We start from the raw sequence: 21,606 nt of genomic DNA on the forward strand, positions 1-21,606 counted from the left end.
CATGGTCTTTTTATTCTTATTTATTATTTGATTATAATATGTTTAAAGTAGAGAGTTAACATTTAATAGAAATGTATAATCTGTTCTATTTCATAGGAGAACCTTAAACGGGATCGTATTTCAGACTGACGTCGACTGTGTAATCAATTTTAATATGTTACTAGCTCCTAATTTAAATCGTAACATAATAATTTAATTTCTGCTTAAGTTTTTTTATGTAATATACATGTATCATACAGTTTAATATTTTTTAAATTAGGTTGTAAATTTTCGATAGATTTTTAAAACATTTTTCTATAGATTCAAATATGTACTAGGCTTTTAATACGTATTTTATTAAAGAGCTGTTAACAAATATATAAATACATTCTATGTAAATATTGTCCTTTAATAAAATACTTTAACAATATTTAATTCAAAGGAAAATTTCATAACAAAATAAATAATACCATTATGTTATATATAGATTTATATATATATGTATATGAAGAAGTCAACAGTGGAAATATTTACATACATTTTCACACATGACATTGGATAAAAGCAATGTTATTCTTTCTTCTATAAATGGGAACATATATATGTATGTGAAAAGTTGAGATGCATGTACATATACATACTTGTAAAAACATTACACGTGTTCCTACCATTAATGGCAGTCAATAATATTAAATCAGAGAAATAATTAGTCATTTTCATCCTAAAAGGAATAAAAAAACATTACACTTTCACAATATATTCAAATATATTGTATAAAAGAAATTTACAAAAAATTATTTATATTTGTCAAAACTATTTTCATAACTATAACTAACCTGATATGTAATATAATTACTGTCTTTCTCAGTAAAATTAGTTTTAAGGTTTGATATATTGTGAACCTCTGTGCTATTTTTGTTCTTCACAATATTTTCTATCTTCACATTATCGTTAGCTTTTGTTGTAGTTGTCATTTCTGCTACTATATTTATGGATGCTGTAATGACATATAAAGAAGAATTACACTCAATTAAATATATGTACATATATGCATGCATGAATATATATACACATTTGTGACAAAAACAAACTGATTTATCGTTTAGTAAAAATTTTTTTAATTGATTGGTTATGCAAAAATATAACAGATCCTCCATGCTCGCTAAAGTTTATTAAATTTTTATATAATTCGTATTAGTCATAATTCATACAAATCTACTTTTTTGTCTTAATACGAGTTGATTCTTTCATTTTTTGTTTAAAACAACAAAAATCATATACAAATGTATTATGATACAATTATTTATTATTTTCGTAATAGCAAAAGAAATAACACGAATGTAAAAGTTATACAACATTAACGTCAGTTCTTAAACGTAATGCACATATTTTTTTAGAAGAAACGTACATACAGTCTAATACACTATTAGTTACGTTTCCTTTTTGTTACGTTTTTACTTGGCGCTACTTTCTCTTCTTCCGAATCTTCTTCGTTGTTTTTTACAATTTGTAACTTCCCGTATTTGGCTTCGAGTTTAGCAATTAATTCTGAATCGTCAAAATTTTCAATTTCACTTTCTTCCTGGTCCTCTTCTTCCTCTTCTGATTCTTTCTTTTGTTTTTTACGTCCTTGTTTGATCTTTATTTCTTCTTCACGTTCAGAATCTTGTTCTTCTTTCCATTCCCAATTCTCACTATCAGCTTCTTCTTCTTCTTCATCTTCTACTTCCTCTTCCTCATCCATTTCATCTTCTTCTTCTTCGTCCTCCAAATCTTCCAAATCTCCTTCCTCTCCTTCCTCCTCCTCGTTTTCTTCTCTTTCTTTCTCAGTCTCTTTCTTTTCTTGTCTATGCACTTGTTGAGAAACTACTGTATCAGAAATTTTTTCCTTTTCTGCAGGTACTTTTTCTTCTTTGTTTAGTTTCTCAGAAGAAACTAGTAATTGAGGTTCAATTTGAACAAACGCAACTTCTAAACATCAAAAAAGTATACCATTGATTAATAATATTTAGTAATTAACATCTATTTTAATAATACTAAACAATGAAGTTTATAGTATGTATTTTTTTACATATGTTCTATTATATTTGTGTAAATATTTTCTCAGTTTTCTCTTAATATTATCTTTATATAAATATTTAAATGCTTTCTAAAAATAATATCAGAATATCGGTATTATATACCAATAATGGTTTTATATTAACAAATAGCATTTTTTTGTATTAATACTCGAGATGAATTTTAATCGCTCTGACTGGATATTATTACTTGACAATTAAACAACTCTGTAATATTAGAAATAATATAATAACATATGTATGTATACAAGATCACTGAAAAACATAGATAGTTAGGAAGAATCGCTTAATTATTTGATTTATAAAAGAAATTTTCAATGAATATGGTTATGACACAATACTTCAAAACATAACTATCACAAAATTTACCATTGTTCCACCGTTTGACAAGGACAAAGTGTGCAGCAATAACAAGTGCCACACCAACTCCAAACTTCATAGCCACTGCAATCATCAAACATTATTCCTCATTGATGCTTGAAAATATTTCAGTGTTATAAGAATTATGATAATTATGCTAATTATATACTTATATTTGCGAAAATATGTGAGAGCATGGAGGATCATGGAAATAGTTTTACATATACGATCATTCTACGTGTGTAGAATTCTAAGTGCTCGTGTTCGACTTACCATTTATAGATTCTTCTTCTTCAATTTCTTCTTCATCTTCTTTTTCTGGCTTTTTATCTACATCACTAATATATTCTTCAGGTTCTATACTTTCTACCTAGTACAAAAATGGTTAAAGGCTACTTTATAATCTATATAAAGAAAAGTATGATACAGGCTAAGAAACGAAGTACATGCTATAATTTAACGTAATTTCGAAAGAACAAATATCTTGTCTGAACAGTATAGTTTATGAATGAAACAATTTTTATACAATATGTTCTACAAAATCTGTACAACATTATTAAATACTTTAAAAGTGTAGTTTGTTTTGTCAGAAATAAATCTGTTTAATATAAAGGATTACACATTAATCTTACTAATACATATGTTTAATTTTTGAAAAGTATCTTTCCTCTTAAAACTATTGCCTGAATAGTGACACATAATTATAATAGTCTTACCTCTTCTAAGGGTTCTATATTGTCGTCATTAATATCATTAATACCAGGAATGTCTACATATCTTTCAAACACATCCTCGTCAGTGAGGGGATTTATAACTTCTTGAAATGGATGCTCTGATTCCATTAACACGTGTTCTGTACTTTCTTCTTTACTATTACCATCAACCTCTTCTAATACATCAGTATCATAAAAATTCTGTGGACTTGTATCTTCATCTTCTTCAATATCATTTCTAAGGTTTTCGTCTTCATATTCTGTTTGCTCATCTAATTCTGTGCTAATATATTCTGTTAGAATTAAAATTTATAATAATATCTTCAATTCTTACATTTGTTTATATTGCAATGTTTTACATCTCAGTACCTTCTTTATCCAGAGAACCTCTATTTTGCTCTTCATCTGATTCATTTTCAGTTGCCTCCTCTTCCTCTTGCTCTTCATATCTATTTATTTCTTCTTCACTTTCTTCTTGAACTTCTCTATCATCTTCTTCATTATCTTCTTCAATTTGGCTCTCTTCCTCGCTTTGTTGTTCTTCTTCCTCTTCTTCATCATCATCTTGCTCTTCTTCTTGCTCCTCCTCTTGGTCTTCCTTTTGTTCCTCCTCTCCTTCTTGTTCCCCCTCTTCCTCTTCTTCCTCTTCTTTAGATGCCTCGGCTTCTACAGACTCTGAAGCTTCATCATGTTTCTCTTCTACATCATCTTTTTCAATTTCTGTACTCTCTTCATGCTCTTTTTCATCATGTGGCTCATCATCGTGTAAGGATAGTGAATCATCAACCCACCCATCAAAAATGAAAGCCCAGCGTGACGATTCTAATGGTGTATCAACTTATAACATGAAATATCACATATAAATAATTTGTATGCTTAACTGTCGTATCCACAATACAAGTGCATTTCAAATTTACTTACTATCTGAGGTGCCTCTGTGCTCAAAAATAATTACACCGACTAAGCCGACAAGAGCAGCTAATATAACAAAGAATATAATTCGTGCACACCAATGTCCACCAGTGATACTTTCTTTATAAATATGAATAGAGACGTTGTCTTCTAAATTTTCTTTAGGAGTTGCAATAGTAGGTGCAGCTGTAGCACTGTCCTCCTCATCTGAGTAGAATATAACGGATTCAATATTATTATTGAACTTATTATTACATAAATGACTATGAAAATATGTTGTTTAAACATGTTGATATTAAAAAAAATCTGTGCATAGACATACATATAAACATATAAAAATAAGTTTCACATATTTTTTAGTACACATATATCTTGACTATATTATACAAATTTTATATCTTAAATTAATTATGTTCCGAAGAAATTGTAGAAACATGTATGTACTAAAATTTTTTTATAGACTATAATCTATATAATAGTTGACTATTTTGCCGTCTTAAAATTCTTTATAATTATTCAAATTCTTCACATTTGTATACCTATATTTTTTGATAGCAATTGTTTAAAAAAAATTTAATAGACGAAAAAGTAATATATATATATATTTTTTCAAATAATATTAATAGTTCATGCAATTTTGTTGAAAGATACTTTTACTTATTAACGATGGAAGAATTAGTACGATATGTTTATACATATACAAAAATGTCTGTATGTATGTATAGCATCTGCATCTGTATTATGAATGTTTCTTTGCGTAACCTTTACTGTTAAATATCTGCAAGACTTGTTAAATTTATTATTTTAAATTTTTACACAAAAACACAGAATTAGTCATACATTGTACTGTACCTAAGCATAATTATTATTTTTGAAATATACAACAAATACATGTATAAGAGCAATATGTTTTTGGAATGGATATTACAGGTTGTTCTATTTTTGAAAGCTAAAAGCTAGGCTGATCAAGCTTCTAAGACCCTGTATTTTCTAATTTGAGCAACATTGCCAAATATGTCTTAAAATATCCGAAATGTCACACATAAAATAATATTTCTGCAAAGTTTTTTAAAATAAGCAATTAAATATAAGTGTGTGTGTTACAGTTTTACTGAACAATGTACAATGAATTTTCCATAATGAATGCTTATCTTATGGTAAAGATCATAATATTAACATAAAACGTGCGCAATAATACATATATCTTAATATAAATAAGAAAAATGTAACGTTAAATGAAAATGTTATTTTTAGTGAAACTATCTATATTAGTAAATTAGTTGCATAATAACGCGAAAATGAAAACATTAAAATGTTTATATTCATCAAAAATTGGCTGCGAAATAATTGAATATATTAGAATGGTATAAAAATAGTAGTACAAACCATCGAGATACTGACAATATTTTCAATTAACGTGTCTGTAACTTTTAATAAAATTGCCGTCAATTAACTTTGCAAAATAGTTTTATATCTATATGAATATTACACATTAATTATGTAATATTTCATGATTTATAAGTAATAAAACTCATAGTTGTATAATAAGAAAGCTGTTTCATTTACATATAACTTTTGTTAAACTCAAGTTGCATACTAAATACGCATAAATTAATCGAAAAGGTGAAGAACAATCAATATTTATTTCTTTTTAATGGAAGATATGTAATATGTATCACCAAAGCTAAAAATAAAAAAGTAAACATTGCTAAAAATATTGCGAATGCAAGAATCAAAGTTAAAATAATTCTCACACTATTTCAGTAGTCTGTTTTTACCCTTTTTACGTCTCTTCTCTTTCCGTTTTCTTGCTTGTACATCCCCAGACATCTTCTACGAGAAAATGTACGTGTACTTTTTTGCAAATAAACGAACACAAAGAATTTAAAATTTTTAAACGATCGAACACTGTACCGCGTCTGCAATAATTTGATTTGTAATGATCTTAAGAAGTGTTGACATAATGTGAAAATCCCTAGCGACTTAAATTGAACATTTTCGCCCCCGGCATTCAGTGCTTCCCAAGTTTTTGTTACTTTTGCAAAATTAGAAAGATTTATGTATTATAATTGTTGAGCATACAACTTCATATAATATTAGAAGCAGTTTCGCCTAGGAAAGATAAATGTGAAGAAGTAAATAAAATTTTCTTATGAAAATATACTTTAACATTGTTAACTACATCACAATATACATATAGTTCACGAATTACTAGATAGAAATACATGTAGTAAATAATAACAACTTCTTTATAATTAGTGTTTAAAATAGATGACAATATCACGCATCTCTTTATTAGAAAGGAAAATATTTTCTCATTGATACGCTTCATAATAAACATTTTATTAACATTCCGAGTTACAAAATATAAACTTAATTCAATGTACTAAGAAATATTTACTTTAATAAGCATATGTACAACTTTAAAATACATAGTACGTTTAATACAAGACAGCGTATTTTTAATTTCAATAAATAATTTACAAAATACAATTACTTATGAAATTTATAACTCTTTAACATACTTCGAAACGCAGTCGTATTCAAGATTTTTGCCAAAGGAAAACAAGAAACTAACTAAATGAACACAATAAAGAAGAGTACAAAAGTATGGTTAAAATAATTAATTATTAGTATAATTTCAACATATATGTATAATACCATTTGTAAAATCTAAAATAATGTATAATAACTATGGTAAATTATGTAAGAAAAAATTACTGTATTATATACAATAAAATGTATTCAATAGAAATTTCAAAACTATTACATGGTTCAAATATTATAATCAATATCGTTTTAATACAATCAAAGAGATTTTCACTTTACAAAAAAACTATTTACTATATAGATCTGGAAAGAGTTTTCTATGAATTTTCAATATTAGTTGATACCAGTAGTATACGTCTAAATTAATCTTATAACCAGATTCGACTATAGAAAGAATTGCAAAATAGAAGTCTTTATTTTTATATATGCAAAAATTATTTTTCGAGAAATTCTTGTGCCCTTACATCATGTTATGATACCATTATAAATTTTGTATAAATGTCAACTTACAAATATTCTGATACCTTGACTATTTGAATGCATTACAATCATATTGAGAAATCAGAATATTAATTCTGTTTTTAAATAATCAAGCACTTTTCATACTTTATACTTTACTACAATCGAGTTAATATCTATCCTTATTGAATAAAATTTGTAATTATTATAAAAAACTATTGTGTCAATGTATGTCTAACTTTAAAGTTATGTTTTAGTTTAACGTTATATACAACTGCTTGATATTTAAATAATTTAGTAATCCTACAAATTTGTCAAATAATCTACAGCTTCCTTAATCTTGGTTCTCATCTTGTATCTAAAAAGTTAATGAAAAATTTGATCGTAATCCAATTGTCAATGAAATATATAATCGCATATACTGTACACATAAAATATATAAATTATGTATTTATAATACATTATAAACTACATACATTTATGCACTAATTTTGGAGGGATATTTTAGTATGGCTTGCTATAAATAGAAGTACAACATTACTTTTAAAATACCTAATTATTAGTTATTTATTATAATTATTGAAAATTACGGAAATATTACTCTTTTATTAAAAATAAATATTATAAAATTTATTTAAAAGATTAACATTACTTATTACTATTTTCAAAATCGTGGAAGCATAAATACTTTTACTACATTATAGATTAGTTTCATTGTCTAAGAATGTTAAGAAATAATTTATCTAAATTTATACTTTATTTTCTTGGATTCCGTTAAAAAATTGCCTCTATTCAAGAGATAAAAAGATCATTGATGCAAAAATAATGTTAAAGTTTGATTTTACAAAAATATTTTATTACATAATGAGCAAATACTATTGAGTTTATGTCCTTTAAGAGAAAGGTTGTCATTGTTCACGTCTACAATACCTATTGAGTATAATGTTAAATGTAGTTTATGAAAGACGAAGTTTTTACTAAATGCCAATTACATGTTTTGCATGCCTATGAGAGTAAGTTATATAAAGTTATCACAATTATGTATATTAATGAATATTGGTTGCGATAAATGAATTGTTAATCCTTTACACGTAATAAACAGAATAAAGTTTGAATAATATAATTATGCAGCAGTAGCAGACTTATTTGTGTTAATAAGATCAAGATTTTGTGATACAATTTTCTGGATAAATCGTAGATTTTTATTTTTCAACTTTGTTAAATGTTTAAAATGTTAAAAACGGTTAATAGATAACGTAAGAAGTTGTATATATGTATTTTTATGTACAAATTTGTCACATGAAAGTCAGAAGACACCAAATATAAACTCGTGTTAAGCAATTTTAGGCACTTGTTCGATTCGGAGTAAAAATATTTTCACAAAAGATAAATGCAGTAAAAGATCATACTTTCATCTCAAATCATGTAATGCTTGAAAACATATGAAAGGAGCAGAAACACCCCCCGTGAGACGCAGAAACACAATTCGTATCCAATAAAATTTAACATATTCTACTTAATCACTGGAAAATTGAAAAGTGACTATATTTAAATACGTTTGAAGTTTTTATACATATTTGTCCTATCAAAATCGTATTCAGATATAAAAACAAATTTTAAAATCATGATTATAACATAACAGTTTTTACAATGCTATTATATGTACATTAAAATTCGAATTTTATTTGCATTAGTGGTATAGCACATTTGTGGTGTTTGTTTGATTTGTCAATGTAAAAATTATCACGACCAATGTTGCATTTTTCTAATATTCAAGTACTATCATTAATATACATTGCTTTTTGATTGTTATTTACAAGAACCTAGCATTAAGTTGCCTATGAATAGGACTATTTACTAGTAGCATATCATCAAGTACAAAATGCTATAATTTTATGAAATTATGAAGCAATAATTCAATTGACGCGTTATACATTACGAAATCTATGCGACATTATGCACATTGTGCACAATTTAATTTCCTCATTATTGAGATTACCGTTTCAGATTATTAATAATTTAGTTTACTACTACGTTTATGCACATGTATCTCGAACATTTCAAAATAAGATATAAATAAATAAATAAAAGATATCTTCATTGACAAAATATTATATTATACGTATCATAGTAATGCGAATCAAGAAGTATGTTTAATCCTACTTCCTGAAATATTGCTCACAACATATTTTCTAACAACTTGTGTTTAATAATATAGAATTTATGCAATCGAAAACTAATTAGTTTCATAAAGACATGTGCATATAAATACAAAATACATGACTCCTTATAAAAGGAGAGTCAACACTGTACTAAATAAAAACAATTAAACAGTATGTTTAATCTTATTTAAATAAAAAAGATTTGTTAGTATTTCAAATGTAAAAGACTGTTTCCATATTAATGGTCGTTTTATAGGATAAAATGTGGTAATGAATTTATGCCTTTCGTATATCTGTTTGTTAATCGTTAACATTTGAATATTGAAATTTAATCGTCATTTTGATTTAACGATAAAAATTAATTGAGACGTTAATGCGTTATTTCTGATTATTGTTTGTACAATCTTAAGAATAATTTCCTTACTCGATTAATATTAATCACAAGCATTGTTAATAAAATAATAATAATAATTATTATTATTATTATGCAACATTTAGCAAACATGCAATATAACAATTATGCAATATTTAAATAATTATTATGCAACATTTCGTTTATTGCTTGTGATAATATGTTATATACAGTCTTGGAATGTATAACGGAACTGAAGCAACAGAACTACAGTTTTATATGTATATAAGAGACCTAATGTCATTGTGGTTTAGGATAAATTCATTGCCGTATTTTTCCTGTTAAATCTAGCACCTTCCATGCAAAACAGTTATTTACATTTTCCATAATCTGAGACATGATGCACGTATACCCGTTCATCGAGTATACTACTCGTAATTGTAAAAAATATACTTTTATATAATTTAAATGAATTTAAGTCTACATTCTTGTTAAAATACAAGTAATGTAAATATATGAGAAGAATTTTTTAAAAGAATTTGTAGGAACGTATCATTCTTATTTTCAGATTTTAAATTAGATATAAATTGGCATGTTCGTTAAAAAAAAAATTATAAAGATATGTTGTTTCACATTATCTTTCAATTTTGTCACCGTATATTCAATCAATATCTCACTATGATCGTAATTATTGGTCTTTTTGTATAACGTACCAGACACATTTAACTTCATCATGTGGTCAATACCGTAGAATTGTCCAGTCTCCTACTGTTTTCTAGGCTTGTAGTTTTTTCAAACTTATCTATTCTTAACGTATTATGTAAACTATGATCGAATTTCTTGAGATTGTTTTGGATACTTTTTATGGTGTCAGTATTATTTTCATACCGCCGTAATAAATTGTTTTCGTTTTCATACCTACGATGTATTGAATCAGAATCTAAACATTTTCTAAATGTTTCATCGTATCGTCGATCCTCTATTCGCCTCGAAAATCCGCTTTCATAACAATGATCTGTTTCTATGTAATGTTGATTTAAATTATCCATTTCGTAAGTATACTTCGTTAACTGACTTTCAAATCCAGCTCTGGCAGCTAAATGGAGGTAATTGTCATCACCAATTGGAGCTTGTCTAGAATAATAATAATAATAATTTTATCATTTTCTCGGTTTCTTTACGTATAGTAATGCGTAAAAAAAATCAAATATTATTCAATTATATCTTATTGAAAGAGTCTACATCATACAAGCGTAGAATACGATCATATTAATTTCACATATTTTAGACTCACTTGCTTCCATATTTGGTATCACGAGCTAATCTTCTAAAGTAGGCTCTATGTTCGTGCTGTAAAGCATATGCTGCTTCTCTTAACGCAGTTAAAGTCTTAAAACAAGAGGGTACATCTTCTATAGGAGATCCACCACCTGGTATAACGCACATATCACTGGCGCCATAAACGGCTTGACATTCACATGCACTCATTAATGTTTCAAGCCTCGGCATGTTTGTAAATATGAGTGAATGTATTCGTTGCAAATCTCGATCTGGATCTAGAACCATACGTAATCCAGCTTCTGTACCCGGTGATACCTCGCTACATCCTGGAGCAATTTCAGCCACTGCTTTGCAGCTGTAATGAACGTTGATCAACGATTGAAACATGTTTTAAATACGTTTTATTATCAGTATAAAGTATTATATATTATTATATTATATTATATAATATTATTATATATTATATAATAATTATATTATATTATATATAATAATAATTATATATTATATTATATAATATTATTATATTATCAGTTATAGTATGTGCATCCATCGACTACAAAGTGCACATGTTTACTGAATCAACACGTTTAGCGTATTATACATAAGTGATATAAATTAACATACCAAAGCCAATGACCGTTAATGTATGCACTGGGATGATACTTTTCTAAACGATTATTGTTCGTACGACAAATTTTTGTCAAAATGTCGATCCACTCTTTTTCTTCGACACAGTTGCCAGCTTGAACGTACAAGGCTCTTTGCGACTGAATAATTTGAAACATATTTTTCATTTTAAAAGAATTTTCTTGAAGCCTTTCAACAGCTAAAATTTCTTCAAGTGGTATTTTACATAGAGGTTCTTTACCTAAGAAATAGTTGACAATATACCATCTTGATTAACAACTTATACCTAACGATACATTGTTTTTATAATGCTTAAATTTACCTTTCGTTTTAGAATAAGTCAAGTCTTGAGTGGTAAGTCTAAAATATCTTTGTTTAAAATTTTTACGCCCAAATCGCTTTCTGCCTTGTGCTCGTTTAATCATCACTCTGTAATTAAATAAAATGTTTAAACTCGTATTTCCATGATAATTACGTACTTTAATGTAGCAATCATTAAATATCACTACAAACCTCTTATCACAATCAGCAGTATGCATGAAGAGAAAATATATTCTATTAGGAATATTTTCTATTAATAATACTTATATACATGTGTCAGTAATGTTAAAAGATATAATATGAAAAATTCATTTCACTGAAAGTAATATCTAACACACACAGGTTGCACAATTTAGAAACCTAAATGTATTATGGTAAATATTGCAAAATACTTAAAAATATTGTTAATTTTATAGAAATAGTAAGCACAGAGAGAGAGAGAGAGAGAGAAATTAATGTAAGGGAGCATGAAAGCTTTGAATTAATTCAATACAATTGAATGTACATACCCCTCTTTCAGCACAACCGGTTGTTCTTGTTGAGTACTTGGTCGTTGCTTTGTATTTCCACTGTTACTACTAGTTGATATCAGCTCCAGAAATTGTTTAACCGCTTGTATATGCTTCTCCGTATAAAATTCTCTACAAAATTAATCTATGAATAATACATGAAATCTGTTTATTCATAAACTAAATTCTGAAATAATTTTATTTCTGTATACCTATACACACATTCCATGTATTCTTCTTTACAAACACTACCTGCTCCACCCCTACAACTTACTAAGTTTCCTAAACTTTGAATTGTTTTCGATATCAATGTCAAAGTTCTATTGGTCTGAGAATCCTGAAATGCAAACGATAATACTATTATTATTAAAAAATGTGTTATCGTCCGTTTAATAATAGAAATAGTCTTACAATTTGCTCGGTTGTAATATCAAATAATCTTGGACCCAATATCGCAGGAGCAAAAAATCGTAGAAAAATAAAGCCGCTAATCACTGAATATCTTACTTCCTTATTTTTTGGGAAATGTGTTGTTGCAAGTTCTCTTAAGCACCAAAACATTTCGCACATTAAAGGTGGACATCGTACACCCGATGTTGTAATAGCAGTAAAAACTCTTTCAACATATTCCTGTCAATCGATACAATAATCAGACAAATTAACATAAGTATAATATCGTAAAGAACATATTAATTTTATTCTAAGTACCTTCAAATTTGCTAAATTCGTTTGAATCGTATTCGCATCCTTTACTCTTGTTGGGTCTATTTCGCATGGTTTTTTTTCTAAGAAGACTTGTTCCATAGCTGGTCTCAATGTACTGTGTAGGTAATGAAGGCCGGCTAATCTCATACCCTCATCCATCATTTTACTTACTAATGTGTTACCACGGAATATCGTTGTTGGATCGCTGCAAAGAAGAACGTAGTTTTACAGTATAGATACTTAACATTTTTTTGTTCTTTCGAAAACTAGATTTTATGTCTTTTTGTAGATGAACATACGATATGTACACTTACGTTAGTTTAGAAATTTCATGACTAGCTAAAGCTTGCATTACAGAAACCAATTGTCCATGATGTACTAATACTCTAACCAATGGTTGTGCAGCTTCCATTTTGCTCGCTACAATTTCTCCCAAAATATAGACTGCGGATGATGTTATTGGTTGAATATTAACACTTTGTAATAATAAGTTTCTAAGTCTGTCATACATCGCTGATGGAAAAACATGATCAGCTGTATAATGTATTTTTAATCTTAGAGATCCTAAACCTGGTAGTGCACCAGAAGGTGTAGAGCTTGAAACTTTACTCGGGCGATGTTTTGCTGCTCTAGGTTGTAAAAAGTACCTATTAACAATGAAAATGAGATAAAAGCTATTAAAAATAAAAATATTTCTTACACCTAACGATAATAGACAAACAAATTTGTTTGAGTAATAATAAATGTAATAAGTACCACGCAGTTGTTGTACTAGTTGGTTGCTTTTGTAGGCCTCTCAATGTAACTCTAACTTCACCAAGAAAAGCTGGTTGTTCTCCCATACCGGGAGATGCATGCCATAAACCTACAACTACTTCACCTACTTCTCCACTTTCAATAGGGTAATGAGAAACATCCTTCTCTTTGGATTCTGGTATTTCTGGCTATGGATAAAATTCAAACAATGATTAGGCGAACATAACAAAAAATAAACCTGTACTTTATTAAAAATTAATGTATAACAAAAATTTATACAAAATTTATACATAATGTAAATAATATGTGATACAAATTTCATATAAATTGAAGTTCATGGATAATAATATATGATTTACATATAGAACTAACATAAATAATTATCAGAATTTACCTCAAAGACAAATGTTTCATTAAAGTATGGGGTCACTGTCTTCTTCTTAGTTTTTGTGCGTTTTATTATTTGTTTACCATTACTATAGATGACCATAACAGTTGCATATGGATCACAGCCTCCATTTTTAACAGTTAATTCACTACATTCTATCACTCTACAAACACAATAAGAATAAATGAGTGTATTATGCATATTTGTAATTAAAGAAAAACAGCTAAAACAATTAGAACTTTGTCTATTTGCTTGATGGCATCTGATTAAAAACAGGACAAATGTCTATATAAGGTGTTATAAAAATATATTTGACTTTTAATGCTTTCTCTGTTATACCTCACAGTAAGTTTAGATTGAGCATGTCCACTTTGAGGTTGGAGAGCGAGTTCCAGATGTGCCTTGCCTTGAACTTCAGAATCGGCATCAACTAGCCTTAAAGGAAACCAATGTTCCTTATTGTGATATGTTGCTAAATCCTCTCTTTTTATTGCAACCTTGCCCAGAATTTTATCTTGCTTTAAATGTCTATCTCGGTCATAAACGTAAATGCCGAGATAACGAAATTTCCTAGGTACTTCAAATTGGAATTCTTCTCCGAAAAAGGGGCTGTGTTAAATATTCTTTCATAAATATATTTTGTCAAGTAATTCAACGAAGCGTTCGTTACATCTAGCAATAAAAATATAAGTTGATCTTACTTGAGAGTTCTCTCCATCGTTGTTGTTCTAAATATTTCTTCTTGATCAAGGGACAGTGCACAATACACATCTCTTGCACCTGGAGATCCATGACTTCTACTTTGTAGATTTTTTACTTCGCCTGAATATAAACATAAATTCTTTATTGTTTTTGAAAATGAAAGGATACGCGTTTCCCGTACTTTCATACAAATTTCCAACTCGAAATCATTGATTTGTCAATGCGATAAAACTTTATAATATCATAGAAGATAGATCCACATTTCGATGTTAATACACAACTGAAATCTTTCTATATGTAACAAGTAAAAGTAACACGGTATATCTAAAATTGTGTATTATCAAAATTATTTCCTTCCCGATGATAGTACTGTATATAAAATAAAATAAAATCAGAAATACAATTGGCAACAAGCAATGTTGTTACTGTAGCAATTCATTAAACAAACAGTACAGTTGATACAAATAATTTTCGATGAAGCGTACAGCAATTTATTTTTTTAATAATGCTATGCTTTCAGCGTACTTTTCATCTTTATCGTAACGTTAATAAAACCATGTTACAAGTACAGTACAATGGAATACATTAGATGGAAAATCTGAAGTAAATGGGAGAGCCATAATCGCTGTTTATAGTAAAAGCACTGAACACTTTTTACGTTTCATTATTAATAACATAAGATTGCCGCGTTAACCAGAGTACAGTTACCATTATTAAATGGTAACTAACAAAAATCACATATTCCGTGTAAGGACAATAATGCGTGGGAGTCGAAAATGTACGCGTACGTGTATATGATCGTTAAAATTTCGACAAAATACCACTGTATTGTAACTGTACAACGGATTCGTTGGTCGCGCAGGAGAAAACGTGAAATGAATCGTAGCCCGACGCAAGGAAAGGGCCAACGATGCTTTTCGTTTAGGTAGTAAAGTTGAATAATCGTAGGAGACAAATTAGGTGACATCCCGAACGAACAGTAGCACGCGAACACGAATATATCGGAGTTTTTGAAACAACAAAATTCTTGCGGTTCAGGCACAGTATACACCCCGATCAAGGTTCACATTGTTGTTAAACGATATTTCTGACGAGTTTGCGTACCGATTTTAATCCTTAATCTTTCTTCAACGCGAACTAGGCGCGTCTCCTCGGCCATGTTAACTCCATGACACTACTGAGTAACTACATGAACAGAATGCAGGCGGTTCGTTCATTCTGTGAATGGATTCTAGTCAGGGCCGTACGTTTGTTACACGAGCACCTGTTCTGTATTTATTTATGAATCAAAAGCTTTCGACAACATTTTTCATTCTGCTACGACACGTTATTTTTAATCGACTTCGCGTGAATTTGAAGTCACGATCGAACAATTAGGGAACGGGGTTATTCGTCTCGTCCGTATTATATACAAATAAGATTGTTAATTTATGTAGCTTAAAAATTGAATAAGAATTCAATCGTATCGACGTGTATCAAGGAGAATTTGAAATATGTACACCATATTCGCAATTTCTAATTGCCGCAATGGCAAGACACAATTTTACTAAATGTAGTCAATTATCGTTAACTGAGCGCTTATCGTTAAATATAAGTTACTATTGAAATGTCACGAAAGACTATACAAATTACAAAAAATAAATTTCAAAAGCTACAATATAAATACTTTCATACGGTGAACAAATTATACGAAGGATCTTAATTGAATCGCAACAATTTAACAACGTTATCGCGATGCAATCATTTATTACCCTCCGGTTGCTTGAAGATTTCCAACGATATATTACTTATAGACAAATTTATGACACGTTATCGGTTGCAAATATTACCGACAACGAATATAATTACATTTAGGAGCATCGCGACGATGTTATATAATTGTTCGCTGTCAATTGAACGAGAAACATACATAGAAAAACCCGATGACCGAAGGTGTAGGTGGGCTAATAATGAGTCAACAGCGGCACTTCACAGACATTTAAATCGTGACGGGGCTAATTTACGGATCGGCGAACGAGAAGAAAAAGGTTCGGCCGATTCGCGGTAAAGATATTCGTTAAGCTGCGAACGCAGCAAAGGGAAGAGACTTTTCGTAAAATTACGTGTTGTTCACGCATTCTCGCATGCGTGAACGCGTACGCGATGGTCCGCGGTCACTCGATCGGCGTTTTACGGACGTCATACGAGCGAGAAAAGGAACGGGGACGGGGCTCTGTGTCCAGAAGGAAGACCGTTTCATTGAATTGTACGAATGCTAGTGGCATTGCGACGTTCGAGTACGGGATTGTCGTGTACCCAGTATATTCGGTATGTAAAGGCATTCTCCCGATGAGGTCGATATTTACACACGTATACAGAGGATAAAACCATCATTCGCGCGTTCCCTCTTCTTCTCGTCGCAGCACTCTTTCGGCCGGTGCCTATATTCCGTTCTTATCTCAATGTGTTAAGTTTGCTGCTTGTGGTGGAATGGGAGCAAACCTCTGCGTTGGAACATGTTAGTTAACGACACTCGTGTAAGTGGTGAGCCACTTCCTCATGGCGCAATGGCCCGCTTCCTCTCCTCTGCGCTTCTCTTCGCTCCTCACTCTTTGTAGAGCTCTACAGACCACATCGCCTTCCCCTCCTCCGCCTCGCCCCTTCCTCATCTCGTCTACTCCCGTTCCTTTTTGCCGTCCCTTCCTTTCCCCCTCTTCCTTTTGACTTTCCACGCCGCTGCTGCCTGTAAAATATTAACGAAAAGGGCGGAAAGAAAAACTGGAAAACCCCATTGCGTCGCCCGCGCGTACATCGCGGTCCTTTTTTTTTCTTCGAACGAACGACGATCGAATGAAAAAAGTTCTTCTTTTTTTTTCACTTTCGAATCAGGCGATCGCGCTCTTTCGTACATTTTTCTTTGTTTTCTCTAGTCGTCGGAATTAGTTTCGAAAATTTATGAACTTCGCCGACGTCGAAGTCGGTGTGTCGCGTTGATCAGTAATGCAAATCTCTTCTGAGCAACAATGGTTACCGGACCGTGGGAATGTTTATGCAAATTGTCCCCGTTCTTGTCAATTATTTTAGAGAAATGATTCGAATAGAAATATATGTAGGATACGCGTCTTAACGATCGTCTCACGCGCGTTCGTTATTGCAATTACGCGGTGAATGCGATTCATTATTTTTATTGCATAACAATTAAACCGGAGCTGTAATAGGGGAAAAGAAAACAATTACTACCGAGATACACTTCCTAAACGGGTGTTTATCATCGACGATCGTGCACACGCGGCTGTGAAAAGAAAAAGAAAAGAAAGCCGATAATTCGTCTGATAATACGATACACAATGAATTCATTTTTGTTCGCATTGCGCACCAATTTAATACCCAAAATGGTTTTCTAGCGTGGTCTCGCTAAAGCATTACCACATAATAAGTTGAGGCTTCGCGAAACTTTCACGCTGTTTCTCACTCGGATGCACGTGTGTATACACGCATTTGTATGCACGCCTTTCTCAGGTAGCAAAAACATAGTGGCGGCAAGAACAATAACAATGATAACAAACTACAGAAGAAAACGAAGACATCGATTTCTCGTAGCAAAATAAAACGTGAGAAATTTACATTCATATTCCGTATTCTCCTACAGTTTTCGTCAAAATTATATTATATTATATTATGTTATGTTATATTATATTATATTATGTTATATTATATTATATTATATTATATTATATTATATTATATTATATTATATTATATTATATTATATTATATTATATTATATTATATTATATTATATTATATTATATTATATTATATTATATTATATTATATTATATTATATTATATTATATTATATTATATTATATTATATTATATTATATTATATTATATTATATTATATATACAGGGTGTCTCAAAAATGTCTCGTAATTCGGAAATGGAGGGTTCCTGAGATCATTTGAAGCAACTTTCTCCTTAGCGAAAATGCAAACCGCGGCTTCGTTTACGAGTTATTAATGAAAAACGCCAACCAATAAGAAGCGAGCTCTGCTGACGCGAGGCGGCCGAGCCAACGAGCGCGCGAAGCCCAGCTCCGTTCATTGGCTCGGCCGTCTCGCGCCAGCAGATCTCGCCTCTCATTGGTCACTGATTTACGTTGATAACTCGTTAACGAAGCCGCGGTTTTCATTTTCGCTAAGGAAAAAGTTACTTCAAATAACCTAAGGAATCCACCATTTCCGGATTGCGAGACATTTTATATATATATATATATATATATATTTATTATATATATTTACGACCTTCTTCGTGTATGTATAAAACATGCGACGATTAAGTGCTCGGATAAGTTCGGTGATCTGTATTTAACGATCCACGTTACAACTGTTGTGCGACAACAAATTCGTAGTAAATGCGATCTTCAAGATCGATGCAGGCGTTTTTATTATTAATCGCGTTCGCCTTGAACTTATGATAAATCATACATTTAAATTAAAAACGAACGCTTTCCTAATCGGCGAGATATCCATCGCGATTGCAACATGTACGTACGAAACAAGTGAAAATGCGCAAATTTCACTTATAAATTACGCTTTCTCCTTACGGCGCAGTATAAACATACCGTGCTAAACCCATTTTACCAAGCTTTTGCAGCTCTGTTATATACCAAATTGTACATTCTATTCTGGCAAACCCGTTACACCGATAGAAAAAAAGAAAAAAAACGACGACGACGATCGCACTGAAATTCAAATTTACGTTCGATCTTTGTAACAAATATCTTTCGATTTTTCCGTAGAAAAAAAAGCGTGTTCCGCTGGTACGAGATGTGGCCGAGCGAATTGGCTATGATGTGAACCTATTACGGCCAATCCAATGACTTGAAAATTTCTCATTAAGTATTCGTGTTACAGCACATAAAGAATGAGTTGGACAGTCATTATGTTTGCACTACATTCGTGGTATATGCGTCCTTGCTCGGTCCGAAATTTTTGAGTTCAAGGTCGTCCCGAGAACACAATACACGGCGTACCGAACTGTTTACGACGGAGAGATGTGTATACAGTACAGTGGTCAAAAGGATCCATCGAATGTTAAAACCGCGTTTCTCCTATTATTACGAACCTATTATGAAAATCGAAAAGAGAGAGAAATCGAATTCACGCGGAACGTGAATATTTTCCGTGCGACAGTACGGTGAAGTATCTGACAGAATTGCACGACGCCAAGAAAAGTTTTTCTTTCCGTTTCGCGCTCGCAAAGAGGAAGGTTATTTCTCGGTCGATCGAGTACAGGCCGTGCTACTACGTCCTGGAATACGGAAGTTCATTTGTTCAATTGCTGGCGATACTTCTCAGAGTGAGCAGTTTCACCTTCTTTTACTGGCTCATAATAAACTGGGCTTCTTCTGTCCCACCGTACACACAATGAGCTGAACTTTCTTTCGATGTGATTCAGCCTTTGTCACCGTTGGTAGCGGTGTTCCTGGTTTACAGTATTTCTTTTCCTGATGCAGTGTCGCATTGTAGTGTTTACGATGTACCGTTTACTTTAACCGTAACACGAAACTAAGTATGTAAGTTCTGCGAATGCGAAATTGATCATTGTAGATTGCGTTAGATCGCGGGAAACGGGAATAAACCTCGCGATGCAGCAGAGCCCACGAATTAATTAGGACGAAGATGTTCGGACAATTTGTCGACGGTTGTTCGTCCACGATCGGAAACGCTCGTAAAAAAAGGTTACGTTTCACTGACCGATCGCGATGTCAATGAAAGCCTGTATGCCAATTAGCAATAATAAATTTATTATTGCTAATCTTTCATATCGCTTTTTTAGCTTAGCTATTACTATAGCCGAATAAACTTTATATTAAAATAATTTTAGTAATAATAAATTTATTATTATTATAATTAATAAATTTATTAATAAGACGATGTAAGCATTGATTCTTGGAAATGAAATCTTCCATTTCGCTTTTTTAGCTTAACTATTACTATAGCCGAATAAACTTTATATTAAAATAATTAGCAATAATAAATTTTATTATTTTAATATAAATTATTATATATAATATGAATTATTTTAATATAAAGTTTATTCGGCTATAGTAATAGTTAAGCTAAAAAAGCGAAATGGAAGATTTCATTTCCAAGAATCAATGCTTACATCGTCTTGTTGAATAATATATATTCGCGAAAGGGTGTATTTGCAGTGTTTCAATTTGCAAACACTTTAATGAAAATGCTAAATTAAGTTTCTTTTTTTTTATCTGGACAACAGAAAGCATCGCAAAGAAATTTCTTTTTTAGCAAAAATGATAGAATCTCCATGGAACAATTGAAAGTCTGTGAGAAAATCTCATAAGGGTGCAACGAGGTCATCACCTTGTTTCGATAATAGTTCGGTGGGAAGTATTACACCAGGGAGTGCCTCAAATTCACTTTTGTGAAACTAGGACTTCGGCATCGGTAAAACGTGACTACGGAACATCAAAAAATACTTTCGAACTATGTGATCGACAATACGTTACATAATGGAAAACAAAGTATTCGGTAACAAGATTTTTTTTATTCGTTTGATCGATCATCGAGGCAAGTGAACAAATTCTTGTGTATCCAGAATTTTTTAATACATGCACAAATATAAACATTATATGAAAATTAGTGAAATCATATTTATTTTTTAATGTACATTCGTTCGATTATTACTGCTCGATAATAAAGACGCTCCGAACATATATTTACACGAAGTTACGAGTGGGT

General features: G+C 30.6%; 2 protein-coding genes across 6 annotated transcripts; both read right to left on the reverse strand.

The window, feature by feature from the left end:
- Positions 1-814: 814 nt before the first annotated feature.
- Positions 815-5,997, reverse strand: LOC117223408 (uncharacterized). 4 transcript variants are annotated; one of them, XM_076528628.1, is made up of 8 exons: positions 5,821-5,995; positions 4,052-4,249; positions 3,500-3,967; positions 3,134-3,423; positions 2,691-2,787; positions 2,427-2,501; positions 1,392-1,950; positions 815-976 (listed from the first exon to the last, which is right to left on the reverse strand). In XM_076528628.1, the coding sequence occupies exons 1-7, from the start codon at positions 5,870-5,872 to the stop codon at positions 1,406-1,408; spliced, it is 1,725 nt and encodes a 574-aa protein (XP_076384743.1). In that variant the 5' UTR covers positions 5,873-5,995; the 3' UTR covers positions 815-976; positions 1,392-1,405. The 4 variants fall into 4 exon arrangements, with proteins under 4 accessions (XP_076384743.1, XP_076384742.1, XP_033331562.2 ...); XM_076528627.1 differs by having other exon boundaries at positions 1,388-1,950; XM_033475671.2 differs by lacking the exon at positions 815-976 and having other exon boundaries at positions 1,131-1,950; positions 3,134-3,408; positions 5,821-5,997.
- A 367-nt stretch (positions 5,998-6,364) lies between these two features.
- RasGAP1 (Ras GTPase activating protein 1) lies at positions 6,365-16,146 on the reverse strand. 2 transcript variants are annotated; one of them, XM_076528622.1, is made up of 16 exons: positions 15,962-16,146; positions 14,857-14,977; positions 14,495-14,764; positions 14,162-14,318; positions 13,768-13,955; positions 13,326-13,658; positions 13,015-13,216; positions 12,718-12,936; positions 12,519-12,643; positions 12,307-12,438; positions 11,990-12,031; positions 11,799-11,905; positions 11,474-11,717; positions 10,860-11,201; positions 10,484-10,699; positions 6,365-7,409 (listed from the first exon to the last, which is right to left on the reverse strand). In XM_076528622.1, the coding sequence occupies exons 1-16, from the start codon at positions 16,014-16,016 to the stop codon at positions 7,355-7,357; spliced, it is 2,808 nt and encodes a 935-aa protein (XP_076384737.1). In that variant the 5' UTR covers positions 16,017-16,146; the 3' UTR covers positions 6,365-7,354. The 2 variants fall into 2 exon arrangements, with proteins under 2 accessions (XP_076384737.1, XP_076384738.1); XM_076528623.1 differs by lacking the exons at positions 6,365-7,409; positions 15,962-16,146 and adding an exon at positions 15,679-15,861 and having other exon boundaries at positions 10,153-10,699.
- Positions 16,147-21,606: the final 5,460 nt, after the last annotated feature.

This window comes from Megalopta genalis, chromosome 2 (assembly GCF_051020955.1).
Source record: "Megalopta genalis isolate 19385.01 chromosome 2, iyMegGena1_principal, whole genome shotgun sequence".
NCBI classification, from domain to species: Eukaryota; Metazoa; Arthropoda; class Insecta; order Hymenoptera; family Halictidae; genus Megalopta; species Megalopta genalis.

What these genes read in the sequence shown, in the direction of transcription:
- LOC117223408 (XM_076528628.1), bottom strand. Translation starts at nt 5,872, where the DNA reads ATGTCTGGGGATGTACAAGCAAGAAAACGGAAAGAGAAGAGACGTAAA. An exon ending in AGAGAAGAGACGTAAAAAGG is followed by an intron (nt 4,250 to 5,820) that starts GTAAAAACAGAC and finishes TATTCTACTCAG; the next exon opens with ATGAGGAGGACAGTGCTACA. An exon ending in AGGTTCTCTGGATAAAGAAG is followed by an intron (nt 3,424 to 3,499) that starts GTACTGAGATGT and finishes TAATTCTAACAG; the next exon opens with AATATATTAGCACAGAATTA.
- RasGAP1 (XM_076528622.1), bottom strand. Translation starts at nt 16,016, where the DNA reads ATGGCCGAGGAGACGCGCCTAGTTCGCGTTGAAGAAAGATTAAGGATT. An exon ending in AAGATTAAGGATTAAAATCG is followed by an intron (nt 14,978 to 15,961) that starts GTACGCAAACTC and finishes GTTTATATTCAG; the next exon opens with GCGAAGTAAAAAATCTACAA. An exon ending in CGAATTTAGCAAATTTGAAG is followed by an intron (nt 12,937 to 13,014) that starts GTACTTAGAATA and finishes ATCGATTGACAG; the next exon opens with GAATATGTTGAAAGAGTTTT.